We start from the raw sequence: 13,021 nt of genomic DNA on the forward strand, positions 1-13,021 counted from the left end.
CTCCCCCGGGCCTGATCAGGTGCCTGTTGGCTCAGTCACCTTCCTGTCCTGTCCTGCCCTGCCTCGAGGGGTGTGCATGGGGGAGCTGATCCCTGCAGACCACATTTCCTGGGCTTACTTGCCAAAAGCTTCATGGTTAATTTAGCCCATGGGATCTCCTGCTGGGAGATCAGGAGACAGGCAGAGGCCAGGGCTCTCCTCCCTAACTCTTGCTTCTCACAGCGTCGCCGCCAGTGCCCATGTCTCTCCTGTGTAAGGTCCCGCCAGGCAGCCCTTCTCACGGTGACCCAGCCTGGAGTGTGGGGACCACCACTGTGGCTCTCTGCCGTCCACCCATCTCAGGGTCGCCAAACCTTCCTGTTTGCCCTTTCAGCTCTCCAGGGAGCCTCATATCTCCTGCCCCATTTCACATCCCCCCTGGGATATCGTCTGCCCAACTGGATCTGGCTGCAGTTCTCTTTGCTGCCCTCTGTATTCCCCGATCATAAAGACACGGCACACCAGGGGCAGGGTGGAGGCAGTTTCTTTATACAAACATAACCAACGCGACGGACCCGTCAACATACTGCTGGGGCGCACGCAGGCCCGTCTCACCACCCCTGGGGCAGAAGTCTGGGTGGTGGGGGTGTCACTGCAGGGGAGGAACACTGCACAGGCCTGGGGAGTGGCGAGCACACCAGCAGGGAGCTCCCGAAGGGCACACGTGAACACACGGACACTGGATAACCAAGAGCACTACGCACAAGGCCAGGAAGGAACAGAGAGCTGGGATGAGCCGCTGACAACCGATCCCCCTTCCCCGAGGTTTCTCTGGGGTGGGGAAGTGGGTGGGAGGGGCCTGGGCCTGAAGCCAAGTGCCCCAGCTGTGCCACGAGAGCCATGTGTCCTGACCAGGCGCCCTGCTTTCTCCATCTGGGAAATGGGGACAACTGTACTTCACGAAGCTGTCATGAGGGTAAAGGAGATGAACAGGAACACATATCAAAATACTCAACACAGAGCGTGGCACATAGAGGTATCCAATAAATAACTTCATGTCAAGAAAATCTCAGCTCAGAGAGGCCCTTTTTGAGAAGGCCAGGAGGAGAGATCGCATCCCTGGAAACTTTCTCAGGGCATCAGGACCCTTGAGCACTCCTTAGAGCCTGTGGCTGCTGGAGTGGCCAGGGCCCCGGAATACACGGTGCCGGGGCAGTTGAGGGGGGCAGGGGGCTGGACTCCCAGGGAGGCACCCGCGGAAGCTGGGTAGACACCCGAGGAGTTGGGGGTTGTGCCAAAATGATTCTGCACGTAGCACAGGCCGGAGGCAGGCTGGTACGGAGGCAGGCTGGGCATGTGCCCAGGAGCACACGATGGCCAGGCCGCCAGTTTCTGGCCACTGGCGTGCTGCATCTGGGCGGCAGGGTGATTTGGGGTCAGGTGAGGGTGGCCGCTCTGCGTGGGGTAGGAGCCGGGCACAGGGTTCAGTCTGGAAAGGAACAAGAGAGAAGATGGGTGCTGAGCTAGTCATGCCGGGGAACACAGCACCCCGAACTGTCGATCCGCAGGAAAAAGGCCTGGGCTCGCTGCACTGCCTTCTATTACAACATGCTGTGGACGGGCATTTCCTGTAACCAGCTGTAAAAGTGCCACATGGGGAGAAAGAGTCCTATCAACTGAACAGAAAACAGGTGCCCAGAGCAGGCAGGGACCACTCACAGCCCTGCAGTAAGCCAGCAGGATGAGGGGTGACGGACCCATGCCTGAGACCCCTTGAGGTGTAAGGGCGGTCTGCAAGTCGGATGGAGTTGGGGATGGGATCACGGTAGTTAGTGTCTTCTGTGGCTGGCCTAGCGATTCAACCAAAGAGAACAGGTCCACTCCTGTGGGAGGTCAGAGGGGAAGGCTCCACCTGGGCAGCACAGGGCTCGGGCCCAGGCCTTGTCTGCTGGCAGACGGTCTACCCGTGAAGGCAGGAAAGAAGGCTTATAGCTCAAAGTCCTGGCAGGCAGGAATGGACACGACAGATGCAGGGAGCTGTCTGTGTCAAGGTCGAAGACCCCACCACAGACACAGGTGACTGGGACTACAAAGGAAGACACGTTCTAATGGATTTAGCCTGTGAACTTTTGCGGAGATTTCTCAATACAAAGAACGAATGTCAACACCACTGACACCTGTGTTGCTGCTGCTGCTGCCGCTAAGTCGCTTCAGTCGTGTTCGACTCTGTGCGACCCCAGAGACAACAGCCCACCAGGCTCCCCCGTCCCTGGGATCCTCCAGGCAAGAATACTGGAGTGGGCTGCCATTTCCTTCTCCAATGCATGAAAATGAAAAGTGATACAGTGAAGCCGCTCAGTCATGTCCGACTCTTAGCAACCCCATGGACTCCAGCCTATCAGGCTCCTCCATTCATGGGATTTTCCAGGCAAGAGTACTGGAGTGGGTTGCCATTGCCTGTGTTAGGTAATGATTAAACCTTGATACGCTTCAGTCCAAACCTAGGCTTATAAATCAACTGAAGTACAGCCGCACAACATTTAACAGCACTTTCGGAATTTTAAAAATGCAGAGGCTCTGGCCTATAAGAAGCTTGTTAAGAGCCTCCAAGGGAAACAAAGCTGTCCAGGACTGATGCCAAAATCAACACATGCGTCAACGCTGCCCGTGTCCTGTTGTTGGGTCATCAGAAACATCATGTTCTGTTCTGGGTGGCTGCAGCAGGCCAGGATGTTACGGGGTGGGACACTATGCCATGTGGGTCACCATATCCCCAGCGAGGTCTGCACGTTATGGGAAGCAGGATCACTGGGCACCACGAGTGTCACAGTTACAGAAAAGTGAGTGTGATCCAGCGTGCAAGACTGTCCTCACTGGGGGCTGCCTTGTAGAGTAAGGCCCCAGCTGCCAGGGGTCAACATAGTCACCTTAGAGGGGCTTCCTTCACTGAGTGCGGCTGAGGACTTTGCAAATGAGGACCCCTAAGTTCTCTCTGAACTGAACTTAGAACTAAGTTCTCTCTAGATTCTGTGAGAACAGCAATTAAGAACCAAAAAGCTATACAATACAGCTAATTCTAAATTTAAACACCTCCCACCCGTTGTTGTTGCCATTCGGTCGCTCAGTCGTGTCCGACTCTTTGCGACCCCATGCACTGCAGCACACCAGGCCTCCCTGTCCTTCGCCACCTCCCAGGGCTTGCTCAAACTCATGTCCATTGAGTTGGGAACGCCATCTAACCATCTTATGATCTGTTGTCTCCTTTTCCTCCTGCCCTCGATCTTTCCCATCAGGGTCCGTCCAAAAAGCTAAAATACAGCTAATTCTAAACGTCAGCACCTCCCACCCACTGAGACTCCAGGAATTCCTTGCCTGAAATAAAATGAGTGAATGTGCATTTCTATTTTTCCCAGTACCCGTCCCTGCCTTTAAGAAATGGTCAGAGCTGGGACTTCCCCAGCAAGGTCCAGTGGTTAGGACTTGGCACTCTCACTGAGGGGGCCCCAAGTTTGATCCCTGGTTTGGGGAGGGGGGTTAAGATCCAACAAGCCACACAGCATGGCCAAAAAAGAAAAGAAAAGAAAAGAAAATTGTCAGAGGGCTCTGAGTCACTGAAGGCTGAGAGTCCGCCTTCTAAAATAAACTACAAGGAGCAACTTCTGATTCAACCAAGATCCTGCCTCCAGGCCAGCGTGGGGGACAAGCTGGACTCCACAGCTGGCTCAAGGCAGAAATGGGCTGCTGACAAAGCACTCTGACTCTGCAGTGAACTCTTTCTCTGGGAGGGAAACCTCCTCCATCAGGAACTCTCAGCATCGACAAAAACCAGTGAAGGCCACCCGAGGCTGGCAGCACGTGTGCAGGAGGGACAGGAAGTGAGCAGGACCCGGAAGCAGGAGCCCCTGGCTCTCGAGTGGGCACTTCTGACTGTGTTACCTGGATAAAGACATTTGTCCCCTTTGGGCCTCCTCTCTGACAGGAAGGAGGGAGGCTATGTGAGAGCTCCACTGAGAGTTAACGCACCTGGACTGGAAAACAGTGAATAAACTTCGCCTTCTCCCGCCAGGTGGCCAAGAACACCCTGAGGTTCGGGCCACGCCACCTCCTAAGCCTCCCAGTCAGTCAGGTGGATCGCGCTTCTTGCCAGCGTCACCTGCCGGAGCCCAATCCCAGCCTCACAGAAGGCTTGTCAGTGCTGAGGGCTGGTGATGCCACTGATGGGGCTGCAAGTCCCTCGGGATTATGTGCAAGGGCACTGAATGCTCTTCCTGCTTGGACCCCACTTTGGAAGCAGCGGGCAGAGTCCAGGATGCTCGGGAGAAATCTGTGCACAGGTTTTGCTGGGTAGGCCCAGGCGACCCACACCCTCTTCCCTATTCCCCAGGACACCAAAAGCCAGTCGCACCCTATACAGCAAGGGTCCTCAACCTCTGGGATCTGATGATCTGAGGTGGATCTGAGAGTAGAAATAAAAGTGCACAAAACATGTAATCGCTTGAAATACCCTGAAACAACCATTCCCCCCCACCCCGACCCCACTCCTGGTTCGTGGAAAAACTGTCCTCCACGGAACTGGTCCCTGGGGCCAAAATGGCTGGGGACCGCTCTTTTATAGGCCCTGGAGCTGCTTCAGGAATAAAGCAAGCACAGCATTCTGTAACTTACTTTCGGCTTTGGGCTGCCCTCCTTTCGGCTGAAGAGCCGGAGATGTACTTGAACATCGAAATCCTCCTCATCAGGCTGAAGGGGAACTTCTGGTCGAGCTTCATGGCAACTTGCTCTGGGACGTCAAAGGAGAAGCAGTAGGTGAAGCCATCTGGGGTTGGCGTATTAAGGAGAAGTGGAGAGGGCTGAAGGGAGGGCGCTGCACACTGCCCCTAGGACAGAGGCGCCCACGCTGGCTCCATGGGGGGCCTGGGCTTATTCCACCATCATCTCTGGACTGCAGCTTCAAGCTCAGGGGACACCAAGAGCTGGAGTTTCTAGCCTCCGTACCTTGCAGCAAACACACACAGCAACAGGACAGGCAGACAAGTGCTGACACCTCACCCATCCTCTCTCCTGGGCCCCTCGGGCTCCTGGAATGACCGTCAGAAGCCAGCACGCACCTCTGTTTCTCTAAGTGGGATGAAGCAGGTGGCTAGTCTAATACTCTCTGGGAGGTCTGACATCTTGTCCTTTGTCCCAGGTAGAAGGAGCCTTGCTTTGATGTGACCAAGTGAGCTTTCCGCAGGCCTCTGTGGCAGCCCCCGCCCCCGACACCGTCACCAGCTCCCAGAGAGGTGAGGGTACCCTGGTCATCTGACCTGCATCTGCCCGTCACTGCTGAGATGGCCAAAAAGAGTCAGCCTAATTGCCAGAATGTTTATGCAAGGAAGAGAAGGCTTATTCTAAGTTTTTAACCACTCATATTGTCAAAGCCTACCTTAAAAAATTTTTTTTCTTCTTCTTCTGAGAAAAAGACTAAGCCAAACAAACACAAAGAAACCTGTTTCCTGGGAATACCTTTTTTTTTTTCCTGGGAATACCTTTCATGCAACACCTCTAGCTCATGGTTATTTCAGGATCCTCCAGTAAAAAAAAAGTCAAATGGGTTTACACCTTGAAAAAAACCAACTGGCAGTGCTGAGCCATTGTATGGAAAGAGCTAGGGGGATCTCTTCCAGAAGAGAAAACTCTGGCATAAAGAAGGGAAGTGACCTGCCTGAGGCCACATGGTTCCAAATCTGAAGCTAGCACACAGAATACCTACGTGTGAACTCTACCTGCCCGAAGCCCCTGCCCCGACCCCCAGAACCTACAGTGTGGTTCACCCTTTGGCGTGTCAATGTTACTACATCAGCCCTCTAGGAAGGATACACGCGAGCCCGATTCCCAGGCCACAGACGTTACTGAGGAAAGAGGTCTGGGGAATGAGCCAGGAGGCACAGAGCAGGAGCCACGGCACCAGCAGCGAGGGCACCACCATGCCGAACACCAGGGCCCGCCTCATCCGAGAGCGGACGCAGCTGACTCCCAGCATGGCGAAAGCCACGGGGGTGAAACCGCGAGCGTCCTCCACCTCCCCGAGCTTTGACAGCGATGACACAGCTTCAAATGACAGGAAGATGATGGCGCAGATGACGGCGAAGACCAGAGTAAAGAAGCAGTGGCGGACGGTGCCCACGGTTCTCTCAAAGTTGCCAGCAAAGCGCCAGATGACGATGGCTCCGCAGAGCAAGGAGACGGGATTCTCGTAGACAAAGATGTAAGTCACGAGCCTGTAAACTGCAGAGGGAACCGAGTTAGAGGCCCGGTGGTGGCTTGCTCCAAAAAGGGAAAAGCCAGGTTACAACCCACCTAGGAAAACGGGGAGTAGCTGGCTCTCGTTGCCAGGGAAAATCAGCCCGGAGCCAGTGGGATAAGCAGAGGGGAGCAACAGCGAAGGACCCAGGACTCAAAGTAGAGGCGGGGATGTCTAATCTTTGCTCTTTCCCAGACCTGGAGCAAGTCTTATCTGTGACTGGCTTCCACGTGGGGGAAAAAAAATTACACTTTTTAGCATGGGATGGTCTTTTATAACTTGTAATGTGCTTTATAATCCTCTTTGAGGCTTTAATACTGACCTATCTCACCGGGCAGTTTGAGGGTTAATTAATTGTAACAGCTTCAGGTGGATTGAGTGGGTGTCACTTAACACTCTTTGTGCCCGTCTCCTCGGCTGTAATCCTGACCTCTCCTTCCATAGTGGCTGTTCAGAGGAAGAAAAAAGGGACCATGAATTATTGTGCACCTGTAAAGATGAGAAAACTATCACTAAGAATGTAGATACAGAACTCAGAAGTCTTTCTTGCAAGTGCTTATCCGGTCTTAGAGGCAGAGTGATGTTTGATATGCAATAAGACAGCAAAGAACCTTTTATTCTTCTAAAAGCAGTCCTCGCTTCTATATTTTTACATCCCTGCAGGCCAAAACACTAAACTGAAAGAGGGGGGTGATCAGCGAAGTGGCAGTCAACATTGGATTTGGAAGCCTAAAGGAATCTTGGCTCTGTCACGTCTAGACTGGCTTGAGTTCAGTCCAGACACAGGGCCCTGTCGGCTTCAATGTTCTTATTGTAAAATAAAATGGATACACTTGAAGCCCTCAAAGGTCTCTTACGTGTCTAATACTCACATTGTCCATGAATCCCACACTCAAGAGAAGCCGCAAAGTAAAGGAAAAAAAAAAGGGAGCTCAGTTTAGGCTGGCATTTTGCATCTGTCTCTGAAGACAGGCCTGCTGTGTATATCCAGGGTGAGGGTGAGGGGGACCGCTTTTAGAGTTGAGCAGGGAGGCAGGCTAAGAACCATATACCTCAGTCAGGCCATCTCTGTAAGGCTTCATTATCTGAAGAGTACCGTCATTACTTGTTGAGTACTTCCAACACAGAAATCCCAAGGGTACATGTGAAAATTCTAGAAGCAATTCTATATAATTTGGGGATTAGAAAGCCCAAGGTTCCAGTTCCAAAACGTCACACGATGCAAAGAACAATACGGGTTCCTGTGTCAATTGTATGACTCAAAGCTCTATGAGTCTTCGCATTAAGCCTCAGTTTCATCTAAAGAATGGACAACAATAAAGCCCATGGGCAATAAAGCCTACAGTGATAATACGTCATGGGATCACCGTGAGAATGAAAAGAGATTAATGCCTGTGAAAGTGCTTTGCAAAACAACAAAAGTCATACAAATCTCCCATTTTCCTCCCCAGAAAAGAATGGGGAAGAAACAGAGACTAAAAACATCTTTTATGAGCAGATATTTATAATTAATTGGTCTGCAAAATCTCTCCATCTCCCCAAGACAACCAACACCTCTCCCAAAGGTACAAGACACCCCGCTCCCGCTATAAGCTGGGAATCGGAGTCAGGATTAAGATAAAAACGAAGATGCAGAAGAAATTCTAAACCCCAGGAGGCCAGGATGCTTACAGAGGTGGCCACAGATACAGCTCAAGTGTCTTGAGAAGGTGAAAAAAAAAAATTTTTTTTTTCCAGTAGGGGGTTGGGCCCTAAAACAGACGTAGGAAAAAATAAATAAATAAAACAGACGTAGGTGTGATTGTGACAAGGCAGAGAAAAATCCTCCTCGGCGAGCAAGCAGGGTGGAATGAAACCTAATTACTACAAATGGATATGGGAGCCTTGACCAGTACGATGGCGACAGGGACCGGAACAAATCTGGGTAGGGAAGGGTTACAAGGGATGACCAAGATGGGGCTCTGCACAAAGACGTGGAATATGGGGCTGGTCCTCCAGGTGGGGAGAATGATGCGGACGGAGATGGGGTGGCGTGGGTGCTGGGAGGCCGGAGCCCAGGGCCTGGCGAGGTCGGAGGAAAAAGGACTGGCACCCGGGACCCGGCCCCGCCCTGCTCACCTTGCCAGTTGCGCAGGGCCTCGGACCGCAGCGAGAGACCCGAGGGCGCCAGGGGCTGCTGCAGCAGGAACAGACGGGGCCCGGATACCAGCAGCGAGAGCAGCGCGGTGAAGAAGGTGGCGGATGGCACCTCGGGCCGCAAGGACCAGCTCCGGTACCCGGGCTCCGAGACCGCCATGGCCGCCAATGCTCCCGCTTACCTACGCAGCTCTGGCGGGTCTTCGGCTCCTTCCGCCTCCCTGCGGCTGTCACCCCTGGCAACAGCGGCGGGGGTGGCCGGAAGCCCCGCCTCCCAGAGGCCCCGCCCCGTGCGCCGTTACCCAATCCAGTAACTCGCGCTGGCATGCCTCCCACGCGCGTAGGCCGTAGGGAGTCCAGCCAGTGAACTCTGGCTGCAGCACCCTCGGGGTCCGCTGCGAGTCCCGTGTGGGAGCCGCTTGGGGGGCGCCGTGCGGGGCGGCTCGAATTTTGGATTTCGTCATCTCAGCTCTAACTACCTAATGAATAATGTGCCTTGCAGTTTACAGACCCTTCCATCTTTCTCTCTCTCTCTCTCTCACACACAGCCTCCATTATCTGTGTTTACCTTCATTAATACCAGTGAAGACACTAGGGTCTGGGTAATGCAGTTAGATGGCAAAGACAATTAGAACGCAGGTTCCCGCCGTTGCTATGGCCTGGAATTGGCTACTGGCAAAGGGATTGAGGGCAGGAGGAGAAGGGGACGACAGAGGATGAGATGGCTGGATGGCATCACCAACTCGATGGACATGAGCTTGAGTGAACTCCGGGAGTTGGTGACGGACAGGGAAGCCTGGCGTGCTGCGATTCATGGGGTCGCAAAGAATCGGACACGATTGAGCGACTGAACTGAAGTGAACTGAACTGAAAGGCAGGTTTTGGTGCCTGGATTAAAGAAACAGGGTAGGAAAGGAAGGAAGACTTCCACGGAAGGCCCTGAAGTGTTGTCCAGTCGCTAAATTGTATCCGACACTGACTGACTCTTTGCGACCCCGTGGATTGCAGCACGCCAGGCTTCCTTGTCCTTCACTATCTCTTGGAGTTTGCTCAGATTCACATGCATTGAGACAGTGATGTTATCTAAGCATCTCATCCCCTGCCGCCCTCTTCTTCTTTTGCCTTCCATCTTTTCCAGCAGCAGGATCTTTCCCAATGACCTGAAGTATTAGGGATGTAGTATAACAATAATAATAATCAAGGTCTGTTTTAGCCCTTAAAGTCTGAAAAGCACCTTCACCAGAGAAGAAAAGCACCTTCACCTTCACCAGTTGTTTAGACAACTGAACTGTTGTTTCCTCAATTACAGATGCTCCAAACTAGGACTAGGATCTGAATCCCTGTTTGCTAAGTGCTAACTTTCTTCCCTTTTCACTATTTCCCTCCAATATCCTGCCTACTGCTACATGTATATAAATTTGACTACTGAGAAATGAACGAATGTTTCATTCTCTGTGCTGGACTTTCAGATCCGTTCCCAGACCTAGTCTGCCCCCCTGTCAATGGTTCTGGCAATGTCTGTGTTCCCATGAACCTCAGGAAGGGAACCTGAGATTCTTTTCATCATTTGTGTTTAGTACTCAAAAATAACTGTAGTTTTGTGGCTATAAATATACAGCCATGGAACATATTTCAGCGAATTCTACGTCAGTTCAGTTCAGTTCAGTCGCTCAGTCATGTCCGACTCTTTGAGACCTCTTGGACTGCAGCATGCCAGGCTTTCCTGTCCATCAGCAACTCCCGGAGCTTACTCAAACTCATGCCCATCAAGTCGGTGATTCCATCTAACCATCTCATCCCCTCTTGTCCCCGTCTCCTCCTGCCTTCAAATTTGCCCAGTATCAGGGTCTCTTCCAATGAGTCAGTTCTTCGCATCAGGTGGCCAACTTATTGAGTTTCAGCTTCAGCATCAGTACTTCCAATGAATATTCAGGACTGATTTCCTTTAGGATGGACTGGTTGGATCTCCTTGCAGGCCAAGGGACTCTCAAGAGTCTTCTCCAACACCACAGTTCAAAAGCATCAATGCTTCAGTGCTCAGCTTTCTTTATAGTCCAACTCTCACATCCATACATGACTACTGGAAAAACCATAGCTTTGACTAGACGGACCTTTGTTGGTAAAGTAATGTCTCTGCTTTTTAATGTGCTGTCTAGATTGGTCATAACTTTTCTTCCAAGGAACAACCATCTTTTAATTTCATGGCTGCAGTCACCATCTCCAGTGATTTTGGAGCCCAAGAAAATAAAGCCTGTCACTGTTTCCATTGTTTCCCCATCTATTTGCCATGAAGTGATGGGACCAGATGCCATGATCTTAGTTTTCTGAATGTTGAGTTTTAAGCCAACTTTTTCACTTTCCTCTTTCACTTTCATCAAGAGGCTCTTTAGTTCTTCGCTTTCTGCCACAAGGGTGGTGTCGTCTGCAAATCTGAGGTTATTGATATTTCTCCTGGCAATCTTGATTCCAGTTTGTGCTTCATCCAGCCTGGCATTTTGCATGATGTACTCTGCATATAAATTAAATAAGCAGGGTAACAATATACAGCCTTGACATACTCCTTTCCCTATTTGGAACCAGTCTGTTGTTCCATGTCTAGTTCTAACTGTTGCTTCTTTACCTTCATACAGATATCTCATGAGGCAGGTCACGTGGTCTCATATTCCCATCTCTTGAAGAATTTTCCAGTTTGTTGTGATCCACACAGTCAAAGGCTTTGGTGTAGTGAATAAAGCAGAAGCAGATGTTTTTCTGGAACTCTTGTGCCTTATCAATGATCCAGCGGATGTTGGCAATTTCATCTGTGGTTCCTCTGCCTTTTCTAAATCCAGCTTGAACATCTGGAAGTTCACGTACTGTTGAAGCCTGGCTTGGATAATTTTGAGCTTTACTTTTCTGGTGTGTGAAATGAGTGCAATTGTGCAGTCGTCTGAACATTCTTTGGCATTGCCTTTCTTTGGACTTGGAATGAAAACAGATCTTTTCCATGCTGTGTAGATTTACACTAATGCTGCTCATGACACAGCAGTGGGCGTGAAAATGAAGGTTTTACTCAACAGGAAGCAGCATATGACTCCGAAGTGCAGTGGAGCAGCTAAAAATAGTGAGTGGGGACTTGGGCTGCTGGAACTAGAGTCTGGGCCTTGGAAAGAGGAAGGGAATGGTGGTCCCATTTCCTCTGTGCCACTCCAGGAGTTCTGGGTCTACTTTCAGACATATATTTTGGAAAAGGAGGTAGAAAAATTAGGGCTTGTCCAACAACAAGTGACTAGGATGGGGAGGGAAAGGGGGACTTCAAATCCTCTTTGATGAGGGACAATTAAAGAGATCAGAGAGACTTGCCTGAGAAAGCTTCAGGGGTCCTGACCACTGACTGACTGTGTGAAAGGCTTTCCTGGAGGTGAGGGAGTAGATTTACCCTGTGTCACTCCAGGGGGGAGACCTGGGGATGAAAGGTGGAAAGCGATAGGGCGACACACTGGGCTTATGAAAGAACTTGCTGACAATTTGGGTTGTCCATCTATGGCAGGAGGTGCCTTAGTTGATAGTGAGCTCTCCATGACTGGAAGTGTGCAAGCAGAGGCAATCTGGGGACTTGAGGAGCCTATTGAAGTGATTCAAACGTCAGGTTGGAGATGGAACTAGATGCGTTTAAAATTTTTTCTGGACCCTCAGTTGTAAGACTCCATAAACAAACAAATGCATATAGAGGGTTGAGACACTTGCCATTTACTGGGGTTGTTGTTCAGTTGCTAAGCTGTGTCCGACTCTTTGCAACCCCATGGATTGCAGCATTCCAGGCTTCCCTGTCCTTCAGCATCTCTTGGAATTTGCTGAAACTCATATCCATTGGACTCCATGCTATCCAATGGTGATGCTATCCAACCGTCTCATCCTCTGTGGCCCCCTTCTCCTCCTGCCTTCAATCTTTCCCAGCATCAAGGTCTTTTCCAGTGAGTCGGCTCTTTGCATCAAGGGCCAAAGTACTGGAGCTTCAGCTTCAGCATCCGTCCTTCCCATGAATATTCAGGGTTGATTTCCTTTAGGATTGACTGGTTTGATTTCCTGCTGTCTAAGGGACTCTCTAACGCTTGCTCCTTGGAAGAAAAGCTATGACCAACCTAAAGCATATTAAAAAGCAGAGACATTACTTTGGTAATGGTCCGTCTAGTCAAAGCTATGGTTTTTCCAGTAGTCATGTATGGATGTGAGAGTTGGACTGTGAAGAAAGCTGAGTGCCAAAGAATTGATGCTTTTGAACTGTGGTGTTGGAGAAGACTCTTGAGAGTCCTTTGGACTGCAGGGAGAACAAACCAGTCAGTCCTAAAGGAAGTCAACCCTGAGTCTTCATAGGAAGGACTGATGCTGAAGCTGAAGTTCCAAAATTTTGGCCACCTGATGCTAAAAGCCAACTCATTAGAAAAGACCCTGATGCTGGGCATGATTGAGGGCAGGAGAAGAGGATGACAGAGGTTGAGATGGTTGGATGGCATCACTGACTCGATGGACATGAGTTTGAGCAAGCTCTGGGAGTTGGTAATGGACAGGGAAGCTTGGCGTGCTGCAGTCCATGGGGTCGCAAAGAGTCGGACATGACTGGGTGACTGAATTGAACCGAGTTCA

The 13,021-nt window shown here is 50.9% G+C and overlaps 1 protein-coding gene across 4 annotated transcripts; it reads right to left on the bottom strand.

The window, feature by feature from the left end:
- Positions 1-526: 526 nt before the first annotated feature.
- Positions 527-8,580, bottom strand: RHBDD2 (rhomboid domain containing 2). Of its 4 annotated transcripts, none has more exons than XM_068968278.1 (4): positions 8,381-8,580; positions 5,839-6,246; positions 4,645-4,795; positions 527-1,468 (listed from the first exon to the last, which is right to left on the bottom strand). In XM_068968278.1, the coding sequence occupies exons 1-4, from the start codon at positions 8,556-8,558 to the stop codon at positions 1,111-1,113; spliced, it is 1,095 nt and encodes a 364-aa protein (XP_068824379.1). In that variant the 5' UTR covers positions 8,559-8,580; the 3' UTR covers positions 527-1,110. The 4 variants fall into 4 exon arrangements, with proteins under 4 accessions (XP_068824379.1, XP_068824382.1, XP_068824381.1 ...); XM_068968281.1 differs by lacking the exon at positions 8,381-8,580 and adding an exon at positions 6,319-6,365; XM_068968280.1 differs by lacking the exon at positions 5,839-6,246 and having other exon boundaries at positions 4,645-4,759.
- Positions 8,581-13,021: the final 4,441 nt, after the last annotated feature.

The sequence above is a fragment of the Capricornis sumatraensis genome, chromosome 3, assembly GCF_032405125.1.
Source record: "Capricornis sumatraensis isolate serow.1 chromosome 3, serow.2, whole genome shotgun sequence".
In the NCBI taxonomy this organism is placed as follows: domain Eukaryota; kingdom Metazoa; phylum Chordata; class Mammalia; order Artiodactyla; family Bovidae; genus Capricornis; species Capricornis sumatraensis.